This window comes from Oncorhynchus mykiss, chromosome 27, assembly GCF_057628025.1.
Source record: "Oncorhynchus mykiss isolate SJ-2025 chromosome 27, ASM5762802v1, whole genome shotgun sequence".
Classification (NCBI taxonomy): Eukaryota; Metazoa; Chordata; class Actinopteri; order Salmoniformes; family Salmonidae; genus Oncorhynchus; species Oncorhynchus mykiss.
In genome coordinates, this window is record NC_143048.1 from 14815552 (window position 1) to 14831500 (window position 15949).

The 15949-nt window shown below is 39.7% G+C and overlaps 1 protein-coding gene across 2 annotated transcripts in view; it reads left to right on the forward strand.

Moving 5' to 3' along the window:
- Positions 1–7354: 7354 nt before the first annotated feature.
- The window catches only part of LOC110507616 (transmembrane protein 255B), a 36561-nt gene continuing 27966 nt past the window's right edge, over positions 7355–15949 (forward strand). The window contains exons 1-3 of one of the 2 annotated variants that reach the window (XM_021587716.3): positions 7355–7676; positions 8757–8899; positions 11564–11626. In XM_021587716.3, the coding sequence (XP_021443391.1) occupies positions 7616–7676; positions 8757–8899; positions 11564–11626 (267 nt within the window). In that variant the 5' untranslated portion in view covers positions 7355–7615. The remainder of the gene's footprint in view (positions 7677–8756; positions 8900–11563; positions 11627–15949) is intronic. The other variant, XM_090224522.1, reaches the window with a different exon arrangement.

The following is a 15949-nucleotide window of genomic DNA, read 5'->3' on the forward strand; positions in this document are numbered from 1 at the left end:
AGTATTCAGTTCGACAGTCCAAATGTCATGAAATAATCAACATATTATCTGATCAGATAACCACTCCCAACTCAAAGGAACATTCTACAGTACAGGCACAACAGGTGGATTTAGGGCCATGATCAGCGCATCGTCCAGACGTCAGTGTGGCATTGGATTGGAATATTCGCAAACAGCTTACTGCAGAAAGAAGCAAGGAAGAATGGAAAGTACACATTTTTTGCCATATGAAAACAGACATGCAGAATACAATACAGACACATTAGGCCTATATCTTGAACTGTATGGCGGGTATGAAATGAATAGCTCACTTTGAATAAGCAAACACTACTGTATAGACATTCAGGCACGAAACATGAAATCATTATACATAGCCTAAAAACACGGTAGGTGTGAATACAGTAGATGACTTGAAACAGCAAACATAAACGTGGCCTGTCCTACCAAGGCAGACATAAATAAACAGTATTCAGACTTACCTTTCTTGTGCGTTTCATGTTTTATAACACAAGGCACCTAGGCTTGGTGTTGAAGATGGAGATTATTTCATCATAGTCCAAAGAGTCACCGAGTTCCCTTTCAAATGACAGGGCTAGATTGTTGAGACATGCGGTCAGCATGCAAGATCTGATGAATGTTTTCATATGTTCTGTAGTGCAGAAGAGGAAAATGCCAGGGCTGCAGCTGTCCAAAACTTCAATAAGGGATGGGAATTCCTGCCCTCCACCTGGCTTTCCGACGCAGTTGCTGAATATACACAGTTAATTCAGCATCCTCAACAGAGATGCGATAGGGATCACATAGGGCCAGCAGTGATTATTTCAGTGTGAAAGTCCTAGACCCTGGCAGACAGGCAGCTGCTGCTCTCATATTGCCATATGGATCCTCCTGCAACAAGATGTGCAGCCAAGTCAGACGATTGACAATTTTTGGAATATATTTGGATATGAATTTTAAAAATCCCAGAAATGGCGCTCTTCACACTCCCGATGTCCAGTTTATCTCAGCATTAACAATGTCCAGAACCACATTGACCAGATCGCAATTTATCTCTACAAATGAATAATCCATGGCCTTGCGGTTAAGTTTTTTGTACCCGTAGACTGCCACTCAAAATAAGAAACAACGCCTATTAAACAATACATACAGAGTTAAGTAATAATACATTTGATTTAAGCAGGAAAGGTAAACAAAAAAGAAGTAGGCCTCCATCCCCAACTTCCCATCCCATTCCCCCAACCCCATCCAGCCAACCATCCAACCCCCCCCAATACTACCTACTTCCGGAAACCATGTTTCCCACCCCTCCCCATCAATCACCCCTCAGACCAGCCACCCTCCCCATGCCACTACTCCCCATGGGCCTGAAAGCAAAGAAGTCAGAAAAGATACAAATAGGTATATAAAGTCCATTCAGAAAGTATTCATTTTTTATTTTGTGCCTTTAATGAACCTTTATTCATACCCTTAACTTATTCCACATTGTTATGTGTTATAGCCTAAATTCTAAATGGATTAAATATTTTCTTCCAATACCCCATAATGACAAAGTGGAAACATTTTTTGCATATGCAAATTTACGTAAGTAGCAATTTACACAAGTCTTCACATCCCTGAGTCAATACATGTTAAAATCACCTTTGGCAGTGATTACAGCTGTTAGTCTTTGCACACCTGGATTGTACAATATTTGCACATTATTATTTTTAAAATTCTTCAAGCTCTGTCAAGTTCGTTGTGGATCATTGCTAGATAGCCATTTTCAAACCGATTAAAGTCAAAATGGTAACTAGGCCATTCAGGAACATTCAATGTTGACTTGGTAAGCAACTCCAGAGTATTTTTGGCCTTGTGTTTTAGGGTATTGCTGCTGAAAGGTGAATTTGTCTCCCAGTGTCTGTTGGAAAGCAGACTGAACCAGGTTTTCCTCTAGGATTTTGCCTGTGCTTAGCTTTTTTCCATTTCTTTTATCCTAAATAAACTCCTCAGTCCTTGCCGATGACAAGCATATCCATAACATAATGCAGCCACCACTATGCTTGAAAATATGAAGTGGGACTCAGTGATGTGTCTATTCAGGACATAAAGTTAATTGTTTGCAAATGTTTTGTTTGTTTTACTTTAGTACCTTATTGCAAACAGGATTCATGTTTTGGAATCTTTTCACTCTTTCATTTACAGCGCCTTCAGGAAGTATTCAGACCCCTTGACTTTTTCCACATTTTGTTACATTACAGCCTCATTCTAAAATTGATGAAATAAATATGAATCCTCAGCAATCTACACACAATACCCCTTTGCTATGAGACTCGAAATTGAACTCAGGTGCATCCTGTTTCTATTGATCATCCTTGAGATATTTCTACAACTTGACTGGAGTCCACCTGTGGTAAATTCAATTGATTAGACATGATTTGGAAAGGCACACACCTGTCTGTATAAGGTCCCACTGTTGACAATGCATGTCAGAGCAAAAAACAAGCCATGAGGTTGAAGGAATTGTCTTTAGAGATCTGAAGACAGGATTGTGTCGAGGCACAGATCTGGGGAAGGGTACCAAAACATTTCTGCAGCATTGAAGGTCCCCAAGAACACAGTGGCCTATATCATTCTCAAATGGAAGAAGTCTGGAACCACCAAGACTCTTCCTAGAGCTGGCCACCCGGCCAAACTGAGCAATCAGGGGAAAAGGGTCTTGGTCAGGGAGGTGACCAAGAACCCAATGGTCACTCTGACAGAGCTCTGTGGAGATGGGAGAACTTTCCAGAAGGACAACCATCTCTGCAGTACTCCACCAATCAGGCCTTTATGGTAGAGTGGCCAGACGGAAGCTACTCCTCAGTAAAATAAACATAACAACCCACTTTGAGCTGGCCAAAAGGCACCTAAAGACTCTCAAACCATGAGAAACAAGATTCTCTGCTCTGATGAAACCAAGATTGAACTCTTTGGCCTGAATGCCAAGCATCACGTCTGGAGGAAACCTAGCACCATCCCTACGGTGAAGCATGGTGGTGGCAGCATCATGCTGTAGGGATGTTATTCAGTGGCAGGGACTGGGAGATTAGTCAGGTTAGAGGGAAAGATGAATGGAGCAAAGTACAGAGAAATCCTTGATGAAAACCTGCTCCAGAGCACTCAGGACCTCAGACTGGGGCGAAGGTTCACCTTCCAACAGGGCAACGACCCTAAGCACACAGCCAAGACAATGCAGGAGTGGCTTTGGGAAAAGTCTCTGAATGTCCTTGAGTGGCCCAGCCAGAGCCCGGACTTGAACCCAATTGAACATCTCTAAAGAGACCTGGAAATAGCTATGCAGCAACACTCCCCATCCAACCTGACAGAACTTGAGAGGATCTGCAGAAAAAAATGGGAGAAACTCCCTAAATCCAGGTGTGCCAAGCTTATAGCTTGGAAGACTCGAGGCTGTAATGGCTGGCAAAGGTGCTTCAACAAAGTATTGAGTAAAGGGTCTGAATACTTATGTAAATGTGATTCTAAAAACCTGTTTTTGCTTTGTCATTCTGGGGTATTGTGTGTAGATTGATGAGGGAAAAAAGTATTTAATCAATTTTAGGATAAGTTTGTAACGTAACAAAATGTGGAAAACGTCAAGGGGTCTGAATACTTTCTGAAGGCACTGACGGTTATTATTGTGTAGTAACCTCAAATGTATTGATCCATCCTCAGTTTTCACCTGTCACAGCCAATGTAACTGTTTGAAAGTCACCATTGGCCTCATGGTGAAATTCCTGAGCGGTTTCCTTCCTCACCGGCAACTGAGTTAGAAAGTTCTGGTTGTCCATCCAAAGTGTAATAACTTCACCATGCTCAAAGGGAAATTCAATGTCTGCTTTTTTATACCCATCTACCAATAGGTGCCCTTCGAGCTGGTGTAACTGAGTCAGGTTTGTAGGTATCCTTGCTCGCATACGCTTTTTCATTTCTGCCCACAAATATTCTACAGGATTGAGGTCAGGGCTTTGTGATGGCCACTCCAATACCTTGACTTTGTTGTCTTTAAGCCATTTTGCCACAACTTTGTAAGTATGCTTGGGGTCATTGTCCATTTGGAAGACCCATTTGCGACCATGCTTTAACTTCCTGACTGATGTCTTGAGATGTTGCTTCAATATATCCACATAATTTTAAATTCCTTATGATGCCATCTATTTTGTGAAGTGCACCAGTCCCTCCTGCAGCAAAGCAACCCCACAACATGATGCTGCCACCCCTGTGCTTCACGGTTGGGATGGTGTTCTTCGGCTTGCAGGCCTCCCCCTTTTTCCTCCAAACATAACGATGGTCATTATGGCCAAAACAGTTATATTTTTATTTCATCAGACCTGAGGACATTTCTCCAAAAAGTATAATATTTGTCCCCATGTGCAGTTGCAAACTGTAGTCTGGCTTTTTTTATGCCGGTTTTGGAGCAGTGGCTTCTTCCTTGCTGAACGGCCTTTCAGGTTATGTCGATATAGGACTCGTTTTACTGTGGATATAGATACTTTTGTACATGTTTCCTCCAGCTTCTTCACTAGGTCCTTTGCTGTTGTTCTGGGATTGATTTGCACTTTTTGCACCGAAGTACATTCATCTCTAGGAGACAGAACACGTCTCCTTCCTGAGCCGGATGATGGCTGCGTGGTCCCATGGTGTTTATACCTACTTACTATTGTTTTTACAGATGAACGTGGTGCCTTCAGGCATTTGGAAATTGCTCCCAAGGATGAACCAGACTTGTGGAGGTCTACAATTATTTTTTCTGGGATCTTGGCTGATTTCTTTTGATTTTCTCATGATGTGAAGCGAAGAGGCACTGAGTTTGAAGTTAGGCCTTAAAATACATCCACAGGGGTAGACCTCCAATTGACTCAAATTATGTCAATTAGCCTATCAGAAACTTCTAAAATCATGACATTGTTTTCTGGAATTTTCCAAGCTGTTATAAGGCACAGTCAATTTAGTGTATGTAAACTTTTGACCCACTGGAATTGTGATACAGTGAATTATAAGTGAAATTATCTGTCTGTAAACAATTGTTGGAAAAATGACTTGTGTCATGCACAAAGTAGATGTCCTAACCAACTTGCCAGAACTATAGTTTGTTAACAAGAAATTTGTGGAGTAGTTGAAAAACGAGTTTTAATGACTCCAACCTAAGTGTATGTAAACATCCGACTTCAACTGTAACATAGTAGATGCAAAGCATTGAATTCATGCGCTTAAAAATGTATTTTGTAACTTTGATCCAGAAGCATTTAACTGCAGGGCACGCCCACATCATATGAAGGAATGTGTACCTGATTTAGCAGACACTATGAACAATTGGGAGTCGGTGCCAATTTCATCGTGAATCATTTCCTTGGTGTTAAATATAATCTGTGAACAAACTAAAAATAATAAATGGAGGTTTTGGATTACTGGATGCTAAGGTCATATTTATTCATATTCTGTTCCAGTTAAAGGGTTGTTCAGATTCAATTAGATCTGTGGACTATACTTTTTAATGGTTAGCTCAGAATATGAGCTTTCCAAAAGGTGTTTATATATTATAGCGATCAGTCCTTTCGGGAGCCCAGATAATTTATGTTTAAATGTGATCAATGGATGGTTCGCTAGTTAGGTTTCACAAGGGATTTCAGTAAGAGACAGCATATTTCTCTATATACTCAGCCAGGGGGGAAAAAATGCTAGTGTCTGTAAATATAATTTCATGTTGATATGGATAGCCCTCCTATGTCTACAGATATTCAGCTGTGGAAATATATTCATTCTGACAATACTTTTGAGCTTATATTCTCAGAGGAACAGGAACTCAAGCAGTTGAACATTTGAGGCGCCGATACACAGCTCCTGTTCAAACACCAGAATTATGAGTAAATTACATAAAATCCTTGAAAGTTGTCAGATGACATCTAGTGGGCTTTTTGGGTACTTCAGATTATCCAGTGTATGATTATCTCCGCCCCCTGTTTGGCTTTATCACAGGTACAATATACAGTGGGGCAAAAAAAGTATTTAGTCAGCCACCAATTCTGCAAGTTCTCCCACTTAAAAAGATGAGAGAGGCCTGTAATTTTCATCATAGGTACACTTCAACTATGACAGACAAAATTAGAAGAAAAAAATCCAGAAAATCACATTGTAGGATTTTTAATGAATGTATTTGCAAATTATGGTGGAAAATAAGTATAAAATAAGTATACTAAATACTTTTTTGCCCCACTGTATATATAGCCCATAAAAAAATATAATACAAAAAATATATAATAGAACGATAAAACTGTAAAACATGATCCTAAATATAACTAATCTACTTAGTGAATACCATTGGTGTTTAATATTTAGGTTTCAGCTTTAAATATCCTTTATATTTTTAACCAATTATTTATTTAACTAGCTATATTAATGTCTTTGTTGCAAATATTTTGGTGATGAACTGGTGGCAGTTGCGAAATAAGTCTATAGTTGGAAGAGTTGGAGTGAATAGAAAATAATGCCATTGTTGATTAGATGCTTTGTTCATTAATTAGGCTATTTTAACTATATGTTTGATCCACTAGATATTCATGGACAATACGGATATACAAAATTAATACTTTATATGAAAATATTAGTTATTCAAGTATAAATGACCAAAGTTACCATAGATTGCCTGTTAATTATCAAAGTGTCTGAAAATGCTGGTAACTTTGGTAAATTACTGGTAGTTTTGCAACCCTAATCACCCATAAAGTGAAAATTACATCCTTTAGATGTACTGAAAAATGTAACATTGTGCACATCTAGGTATTGCATAAGATATTACATACATTACATGACCCAGCATGGCCAGGAACAACAACTCTGAGACTGAGACCTACTAGGTAGGTTGTACCAATTGGGCCTAGAGTTTTTCCCATTCAAAATTACAAATGCATGGATAAAAAATGTATGCATGTTGACATGAACTGCAGCTTAGCTGAACATATTTAATAATGATGTTTAATGGTCCACATTATTGCGTTGTATTACTCTGAAAATTATGAGTGTTTCTCCCAAACAAGGGAAATCAGCGGTACTCATGTCTAAATCTAGTTTCTGTCCATGCAATCTCATCCATCTAGATTCATAATTAAAATATCAAAAACAAAGAAACATCCACGACTAATAGATACATGATGTTTAATCTAAAACACATGCAGGTTCATCTTAATTTTAGTTTAAACATCTCAAGGTATAGTAATGTAGGAGTGTAAAAAATAGCCCATGCAATTTCTCATAAGATTAGCGGTTGTTTTTTTAACCGGACAATTGAATAAACCATAAAAGCATTCACAGTAAGATTCAATGACATAAGAAGAAAACGCCCATTATTAGCCTAGTCCTTTTGTAACAAGTGAGCAGCGCATCATCGCAGCTGTAGCCTACTAGGAGCGGGATTTTACGCGTGCATATTTGGTAACAAGTTGGCCAACCGTGCGCGCAGTGCTCTTATAAAACATTTGAAGAGCTCCATGCGCAACAGACCGTGCGGAGGTATTCTGATATAATCACAGTAGACGTAGCGCATTGGCTCACTCAGGGATATTGTGGATATTATACTACTCCGTGGAGCATCCGTTTGGGGAGCATGACAACCGGAGCCATTCGGGACGCAGCGGATCGGGAGAAGCCCGCTCTCAGTCAAGCAGGTAGGCTATACTGCGAATTAGTGTAAACTACTGTACTTGACTTAGGCCGACGATTTAGATTTTTTTTATATATTTTTTTACCATATTACGCTTTGTAAATTATGACAGCAACAATTAAATAGCTTAGTTGAAAGGATTTCGTTTTGGTGAAGGAAAATGCAAGTGATTTTTGTCTGTGTACATGAAAACTATGTAAGTTATATGCTTATTTAAAAACATTATGTGTGCAGGATTTTGACCTAGCCTATAATCCCCAAAGCAGCTTTGCCTAATCATTAATCAAATAAAGAAAATATGACATCTATTTGCAGGTTTTACATTTCATTTTTTAAGATTTACATTGTTGTAATTTGAGACCTGCCAATAGAAAGAAGACTTACTGACGTGTAACTCAAGTATTGATCTCGTTAGGAGATTTTTACATGCACTGATCGCAAATTAGAATTCAGCCTATTGTGGTTATTATACTGGCTAATTATCGATTTGCAGACTTGGTAGAGCTGTTTTACAGATGTGGAGTTATTCTCTGTCTGAGAGTTTTTAATATGTATGATCTACACTGCCTTTTCAGTGTGACAGTAAGCACAATAAATTAGGCCTAATATATTTTTAAATGTTATTATTACCATCATATTAATAATCTATATTATTTTGAAAAAGTAAATCATGGACTGGACCATATCTGCTCCCTCTCTGTGCAAGATTCTCAGTAAAGTCACTTTTTATTTTGTTTTTATCATAAATGGTCCCATCCAACATTTCCATGTGGGGCCCAAATGGGTTAGTGAATGGCTTTTCCTCAGGCCCCATGAGTAAAACCCAACTGGGATCCAAAACGTTTTTTTCCTCAGGATCCAGGTTGGCCCCACACGTGGGTATGAAGCCCAATTTGAGCCCACATAAAACCCAACATGGCAATCACATGTGGGGCCAATGTGGATACTGAGGACAAATCTTAGTGGGCCCCTTCTGGTTATCCTCCTAGGACCCCAAGTGTTAACCCTTCTTTAACTCACCTGGACTAGGTATACATTGTACAGTGAAATGGTATTGTGACTGATTATGCATCTGTGGGTTCAGAACTGATGAAGAGGAGGAACAGGATGGCGATATGGCTGGTACTGGTCATGCTCTGTCTGTCCCTGGTCCTGGTCATTCTGGGGATCTACACCACCACTCGCACAGAGAGCCTCAGCATCACCGGATACACCTCTGGAGTCATTGTAAGTACATCTTCATCATTATCATCATCATCATACTTATGTTCATCTGCCATTTTGTTGAAAATTACTCACTATACACATAAATTAACTATTAATAACAACAAACACATTTTCACAAATGTTCTCTCTTTTTGTCATAAAAAAAACAACACAGACCTTAAGAAAATAAAGAAGTTGCAATGCCAAGAAGGCAGGTCTCCAGAAATGATTGACAGATGGGGAAACTGTGGTTTGTGAGTCGTTGTCCGCAAAACAAGATGTCTTCCAAATGACAATTAAAGTCTCATAAATGTCGTGAGAACAAACCCTGATCTTATCGCACATGACAGACAAACAACATACTGTATATTTCAGCTGTTATTTGCATCACAGCCAGTGAATATTTCCAGTAGATTTTACAGTGCCTTGCGAAAGTATTCGGCCCCCTTGAACTTTGCGACCTTTTGCCACATTTCAGGCTTCAAACATAAAGATATAAAACTGTATTTTTTTGTGAAGAATCAACAACAAGTGGGACACAATCATGAAGTGGAACGACATTTATTGGATATTTCAAACTTTTTTAACAAATCAAAAACTGAAAAATTGGGCGTGCAAAATTATTCAGCCCCTTTACTTTCAGTGCAGCAAACTCTCTCCAGAAGTTCAGTGAGGATCTCTGAATGATCCAATGTTGACCTAAATGACTAATGATGATAAATACAATCCACCTGTGTGTAATCAAGTCTCCGTATAAATGCACCTGCACTGTGATAGTCTCAGAGGTCCGTTAAAAGCGCAGAGAGCATCATGAAGAACAAGGAACACACCAGGCAGGTCCGAGATACTGTTGTGAAGAAGTTTAAAGCCGGATTTGGATACAAAAAGATTTCCCAAGCTTTAAACATCCCAAGGAGCACTGTGCAAGCGATAATATTGAAATGGAAGGAGTATCAGACCACTGCAAATCTACCAAGACCTGGCCGTCCCTCTAAACTTTCAGCTCATACAAGGAGAAGACTGATCAGAGATGCAGCCAAGAGGCCCATGATCACTCTGGATGAATTGCAGAGATCTACAGCTGAGGTGGGAGACTCTGTCCATAGGACAACAATCAGTTGTATATTGCACAAATCTGGCCTTTATGGAAGAGTGGCAAGAAGAAAGCCATTTCTTAAAGATATCCATAAAAAGTGTTGTTTAAAGTTTGCCACAAGCCACCTGGGAGACACACCAAACATGTGGAAGAAGGTGCTCTGGTCAGATGAAACCAAAATTGAACTTTTTGGCAACAATGCAAAACGTTATGTTTGGCGTAAAAGCAACACAGCTGAACACACCATCCCCACTGTCAAACATGGTGGTGGCAGCATCATGGTTTGGGCCTGCTTTTCTTCAGCAGGGACAGGGAAGATGGTTAAAATTGATGGGAAGATGGATGGAGTCAAATACAGGACCATTCTGGAAGAAAACCTGATGGAGTCTGCAAAAGACCTGAGACTGGGACGGAGATTTGTCTTCCAACAAGACAATGATCCAAAACATAAAGCAAAATCTACAATGGAATGGTTCAAAAATAAACATATCCAGGTGTTAGAATGGCCAAGTCAAAGTCCAGACCTGAATCCAATCGAGAATCTGTGGAAAGAACTGAAAACTGCTGTTCACAAATGCTCTCCATCCAACCTCACTGAGCTCGAGCTGTTTTGCAAGGAGGAATGGGAAAAATGTCAGTCTCTCGATGTGCAAAACTGATAGAGACATACCCCAAGCGACTTACAGCTGTAATCGCAGCAAAAGGTGGCGCTACAAAGTATTAACTTAAGGGGGCTGAATAATTTTGCACGCCCAATTTTTCAGTTTTTGATTTGTTAAAAAAGTTTGAAATATCCAATAAATGTTGTTCCACTTCATGATTGTGTCCCACTTGTTGTTGATTCTTCACAAAAAAATACAGTTTTATATCTTTATGTTTGAAGCCTGAAATGTGGCAAAAGGTCGCAAAGTTCAAGGGGGCCGAATACTTTCGCAAGGCACTGTATATACATTTAAAGACAGATCATTTCCAAGTGTATAATCTCGTTTAACCCAGAACTAAAGTTTTGTGTAATTGGTCAGCTGCTCGATTAAGTTGTGGGTCCATATGTGTTAAGAGATTGGATTAAGAGATGCTAGAACGAGGTGCTCCACCTTCTCTCTTTGCAAGTTACGGCCCGAATGTCCCCTTCCCTTCGGAAATTCAAAATATGCTAACAACTGCGAAATTGCCATTTGTCCAAATAACCAGTGATGAAAAACCCAAAACACCAGAACTACTGCTACTCGTTATCCCACACATCCCATTCCTTTCCGAGAGTTCTACGGCACCACAGCCATGTTGTTAACAGGTGCATTTTCTATTATGTCCATGTTTTAAACCTTGGCATTTCTTCTGCTGGATCACCGCAACTCAATTCTGATTTGTGGGTACATTAGTGATTCAACTGCACAGTTCATTGACACTTCCAATTCTGTAGTAGTAGTAGTCCACCAGGGGATAATCTTTGCATAACAATAACATCAGTGAACGGAGTTGTTATTTATCTCTTGACTTTACATGGTTTTTAATAGTGCATAAAGTTCTCTACAATAAGAGCCAACCGCTGGCATCTCTCTAACAGTGGCTGTTCTATTTGATCTCTGCAGTTGGCGTTTGGATCCTTCCTGGGTGTTCTTGGACTCTGCCTGGAGGAAAACCGAAAACAGCTGGTACCTTTCTGCTACTTCTCACTCATTTGTCACATTTGTACTAACCTTCCTCCTGAATGGTCTCTCTCTCTTCCTCTGCTTATCCCATAATGTTCTTGCCTGATCCATCTCTCTCGTTCATCCTCTTGGTTATAATTGCATCCATGCACAGCAGAGATTGATTTGGGTAACTGCAGGCTGTGTGCAGGCTTTTCTTCCCATCCCAACACTATAACACCTGATTTAACGGATAGTGGACCATTTGTTAAGAAATAAGGCACAGTGTTTACAGGGCTAATGACCAAATTAGTTGTTTTATAAGAGGTTACTTGGGGTTGAGTTTTGGTTTCAGAGTATTTCCATATTGCATCTTTCAGTTAATTGTCTTTTTATTTTATTTTATCTGTCATAGAGAGTGGGGATGATTAAGCATAGAGAGTGGTGTGGTATCCAAGCCACAGCCACAACCTCTGTTTTGTGTAAAAGCCAGAAATATGGTCTGGCCTGTAAAATATAAAAGGAAAAACCCTAAAACTCATTGGATAATAGTATTGAAAGATCTATGTCTAGAAATATTTAAATAATTGCAGCCAGCTGTTATTTGAAGTGAAACATATGCCCTTATAATCGCTGCAACCAAAAACACTGTTTATAAGGTAGAATTCAGGATTGAGCATTCCAATCTTTTACACACCAATCAATATAATACAAAATTATAGAACCTGATCTTCAACCAGCTCAAGTCAACAGACTCAGCATGGCCAACTCTGTCTTTCCAGTCCAAACCACATCCCATGGTACTCTGTTCGGTTGGGTTGACTCTCCACCTCACACAGCAGGACTAGTCTTTAACAAGTTAGAGAAGATGGACAGAGTAGTGTGTGTGTGGTGTGTGTGTGTGTGTGTGTGTGTGTGTGCATGCATGTATAGTGGATAAGGATATTGATTGATGTGTACGTGTGGGGCTTCTCCATACCATCCCATCTCATTTTATCCAGCAGAGGAAAACATTGTGAAAAAGGAGAGAGGTGCTGAGTGTATAAACAGAAAGCAACTTGTTAGGTCGAGGTAAGACAGGGAGATGGAGAGAGAACGGGACCCCAGCATAGAGGAGTAAATGTGCCTGGCTTGGAAAGGATGTCAATGCCTGCAGTGCACACGCGCACACACACACACACGCACGCACGCACGCACGCACGCACACACAAAAACAAAAACAAACAAACAATAGTTCATTAATGATTCTTTAAAATTATTCCAGATGGGTATTTGTTAGCTGTTGTTCTGTTATCAATACATTTTACCACAGTTTTCTTGGAATTTAGAAAAACTGTAAACTTTAGTGAGCTTGTAATATGAAGTAAAGCAGTCTGCTGCTAATTATTCTCACCTGCTCATTTCTGTGTCTTGTTACGGTTCTTGGAATCTTATAAGAAATTAAAATCAAAATCATAATAAATGTTAAAGAAGCCTTTTTAATGATACTTCAATGTAGGTAAACAGAGATTGGGGGGGGGGGGGGGGGGGGTAGAGAGTGTGGTCGGCCAGTTATTATTACACTGAACAAAAATATAATCGCAACGTGAAGTGTTGGTCCTATGTTTCATGAGCTGAATAAAAGATCTCAGAAATGTTCCATAATCACCAAAATCACCCTGACTGGTGTGGCATATCAGGAATCTGATTAAACAGTATGATAATTACACAGGTGCACCTTGTGCTGGGGACCATGAATGGCCACTCGAAAATGGGCAGTTTTGTCACACAACACAATGCCACAGATGTCTCAAGTTTTGAGGGAGAGTGCAATTGGCATGATGACTCCAGGAATATCCACCAGAGCTGTTGCCAGAGAATTTAATGTTAATTTCTCTACCAGAAGCTGCCTCCAACGTCGTTTTATAGAATTTGTCAGTACGTCCAACTAGCCTCACAACCGCAGACCACGTGTATGTTGTTGTGTGGACGAGCAGTTAGCCGATGTCAACTTTGTGAACAGAGTGCCCCATGGTGGTCGGGGGGTTATGGTATGGGCAGGCATAAGCTATGGACAATGAACACAATTGCATTTTATCGATGGCAATTTGAATGCACAGAAATACCGTGACAAGATCCTGAGGCCCATTGTGAGGCCCATTTAAAAAAAAAAAAGCTATCTATGGCCAAGAGATGCTTAGCTGTATTCCCAAGTCATGTGAAATCCATAGATTAAGACCTAATTAATTTATTTCAGTAAAATCAATGACATTTTTCCATGTTGCGTTTATATTTTTGTTCAGTATAACAGGCAACTGTTATTTTGTCTAATTCTAATCATGTCTGTAGTCATGTCCAAGATAGACCAGCTATCTGTTAAACTGATATTTTCATATACTCGACATTACCTCAGTGGCTGTCACGGACTAGCTCATTGGCCAGAATGGCTACCAGGGCTCCAGTCCTGCCAGACCACCCTGGTTTAGTTTAGGCTACTTACTTACTGACTTAGGCTCATCTCCCATCAGAGATCACAGACCATTGACGATGTGCAGAGGTTAGCCCATGGCTAAATATTTCTGCTACGAGCGGTCTCTGAGGCTAGGGTAGTGTTTATTAGGGCAGGGGTTCTCAAACTTTTGGGACTGGGGACACCTATTGTAATAGCAAATTAATCGGGGACCCCCTCATAATCAGAACACAACTCAAGTGAGATAAAGAAAATAGGAGTTTTACAATGAATTTGACTAACCAAGTTTCGGGCCCTGGGAAGGAACATTTTAAAGGTTCGCCTCTTGGAATTGCAGTTTTCAAGCTAATTTCCTGCAATTCTACAAATGAGGCAGAGAGAAAACTTACCAGGTGTATTTTAAAAATGTATTTTTTACAAATATCCCAGTGTCTCCCAGGTCCATGTTGCCCAGTGTTAATACCATAAATGATAGATTCATAATATTACATTGTATTTTATTACACCCTTTAAACTTATTCCAGTGATCCCTTGGCCAAAATCATTTAATCGGTTTCTGTTAGTAATATTCATTAACAAAAGAGGGGGAAAAAACAATGTTTTATACATATACACACTAAGTGTACAAAACATGAGGAACACCTGCTCTTTCAATTACATAGACTGAACATGTGAATCCTGGTGAAAGTTATGAGCTCTTATACATGTCACCTGTCAAATCCACTTCCGTCAATGTAGATGAAGGGGAGGAGACAAGTTAAAGAAAGATTTGTATGCCTTGATACAATTGAGACATGGATTGTGTGCCATTCAGAGAGGGAATGGTTAAGACAAAAGATTTAAGTGCCTTTGAACGGGGTATGGTAGTAGGTGCCAGGCGCACCGGTTTGAGTCTGTCAAGAACTGCAACGCAACTGGGTTTTTCATGTTCAACAGTTTCCTGTGTGTATCAAGAATGTTCCACCACCCAAAGGACATCCAGCCAACTTGACACAACTGTGGGAAGGGTTGGAGTCAACTAGGGCCAGCATCCCTGTGGAACGCTTTCAACACCTTGTAGACCATGCCCAGACGAATTGAGGCTGTTCTGAGGGCAATATTAGGAAGATGTTCGTAATAATTTGTACACTCAGTGTATATTCAGTGCCTTCAGAAAGTATTTACACCCCTTGACCGTTTCCACATTTTGTTGTGTACCATCCTGAATTTAAAATGGATTAAATTGAGACACAATACCCCATAATGTCAAAGTGGAATTATGTTTTTAGCCATTTTTACACATGAATTAAAAATGAAAAGCTGAAATGTCTTGCGGCAATAAGTATTCAACCTTTTTGTTATGACAAGCCTAAATAAGTTCAGGAGTAAGAATCTGCTTAACATGTCACATAATACGTTGCATCGACTCACACGGTGTGCTGTAATAGTGTTTAACATGATTTTTGAATGACTACCTCATCTCTGTACCCCACACGTACAATTATCTGTAAGGTCCCTCAGTCGAGTAGTGAATTTCAAACACAGATTCAACCACAAAGACCAGGGAGGTTTTCCAATGCCTCACAAAAAAAGGGCACATATTGGTAGATGGGTTAAAAAAAAGAATAGGCAGACATTGTATATCCCTTTGTGCATGGTGAAGTTATTAATTACACTTTGGATGGTGTATCAATATACCCAGTCACTGAAAAGATACAGGCGCCCTTCCTAACTCAGTTGCCAGGCCAATGGTGCCTTTAAAATAGTTACAGAGTTGAATGGCTGTGATAGGAGAAAACTGAGGATGGATCAACAGCATTGTAGTTACTCCACAATACTAACCTAATTGACAGAGTGAAAAGAAGGAAGCATGTACAGAATAAAAAAAGTATTCCCAAACTGAATAAGTCACTAAAGTA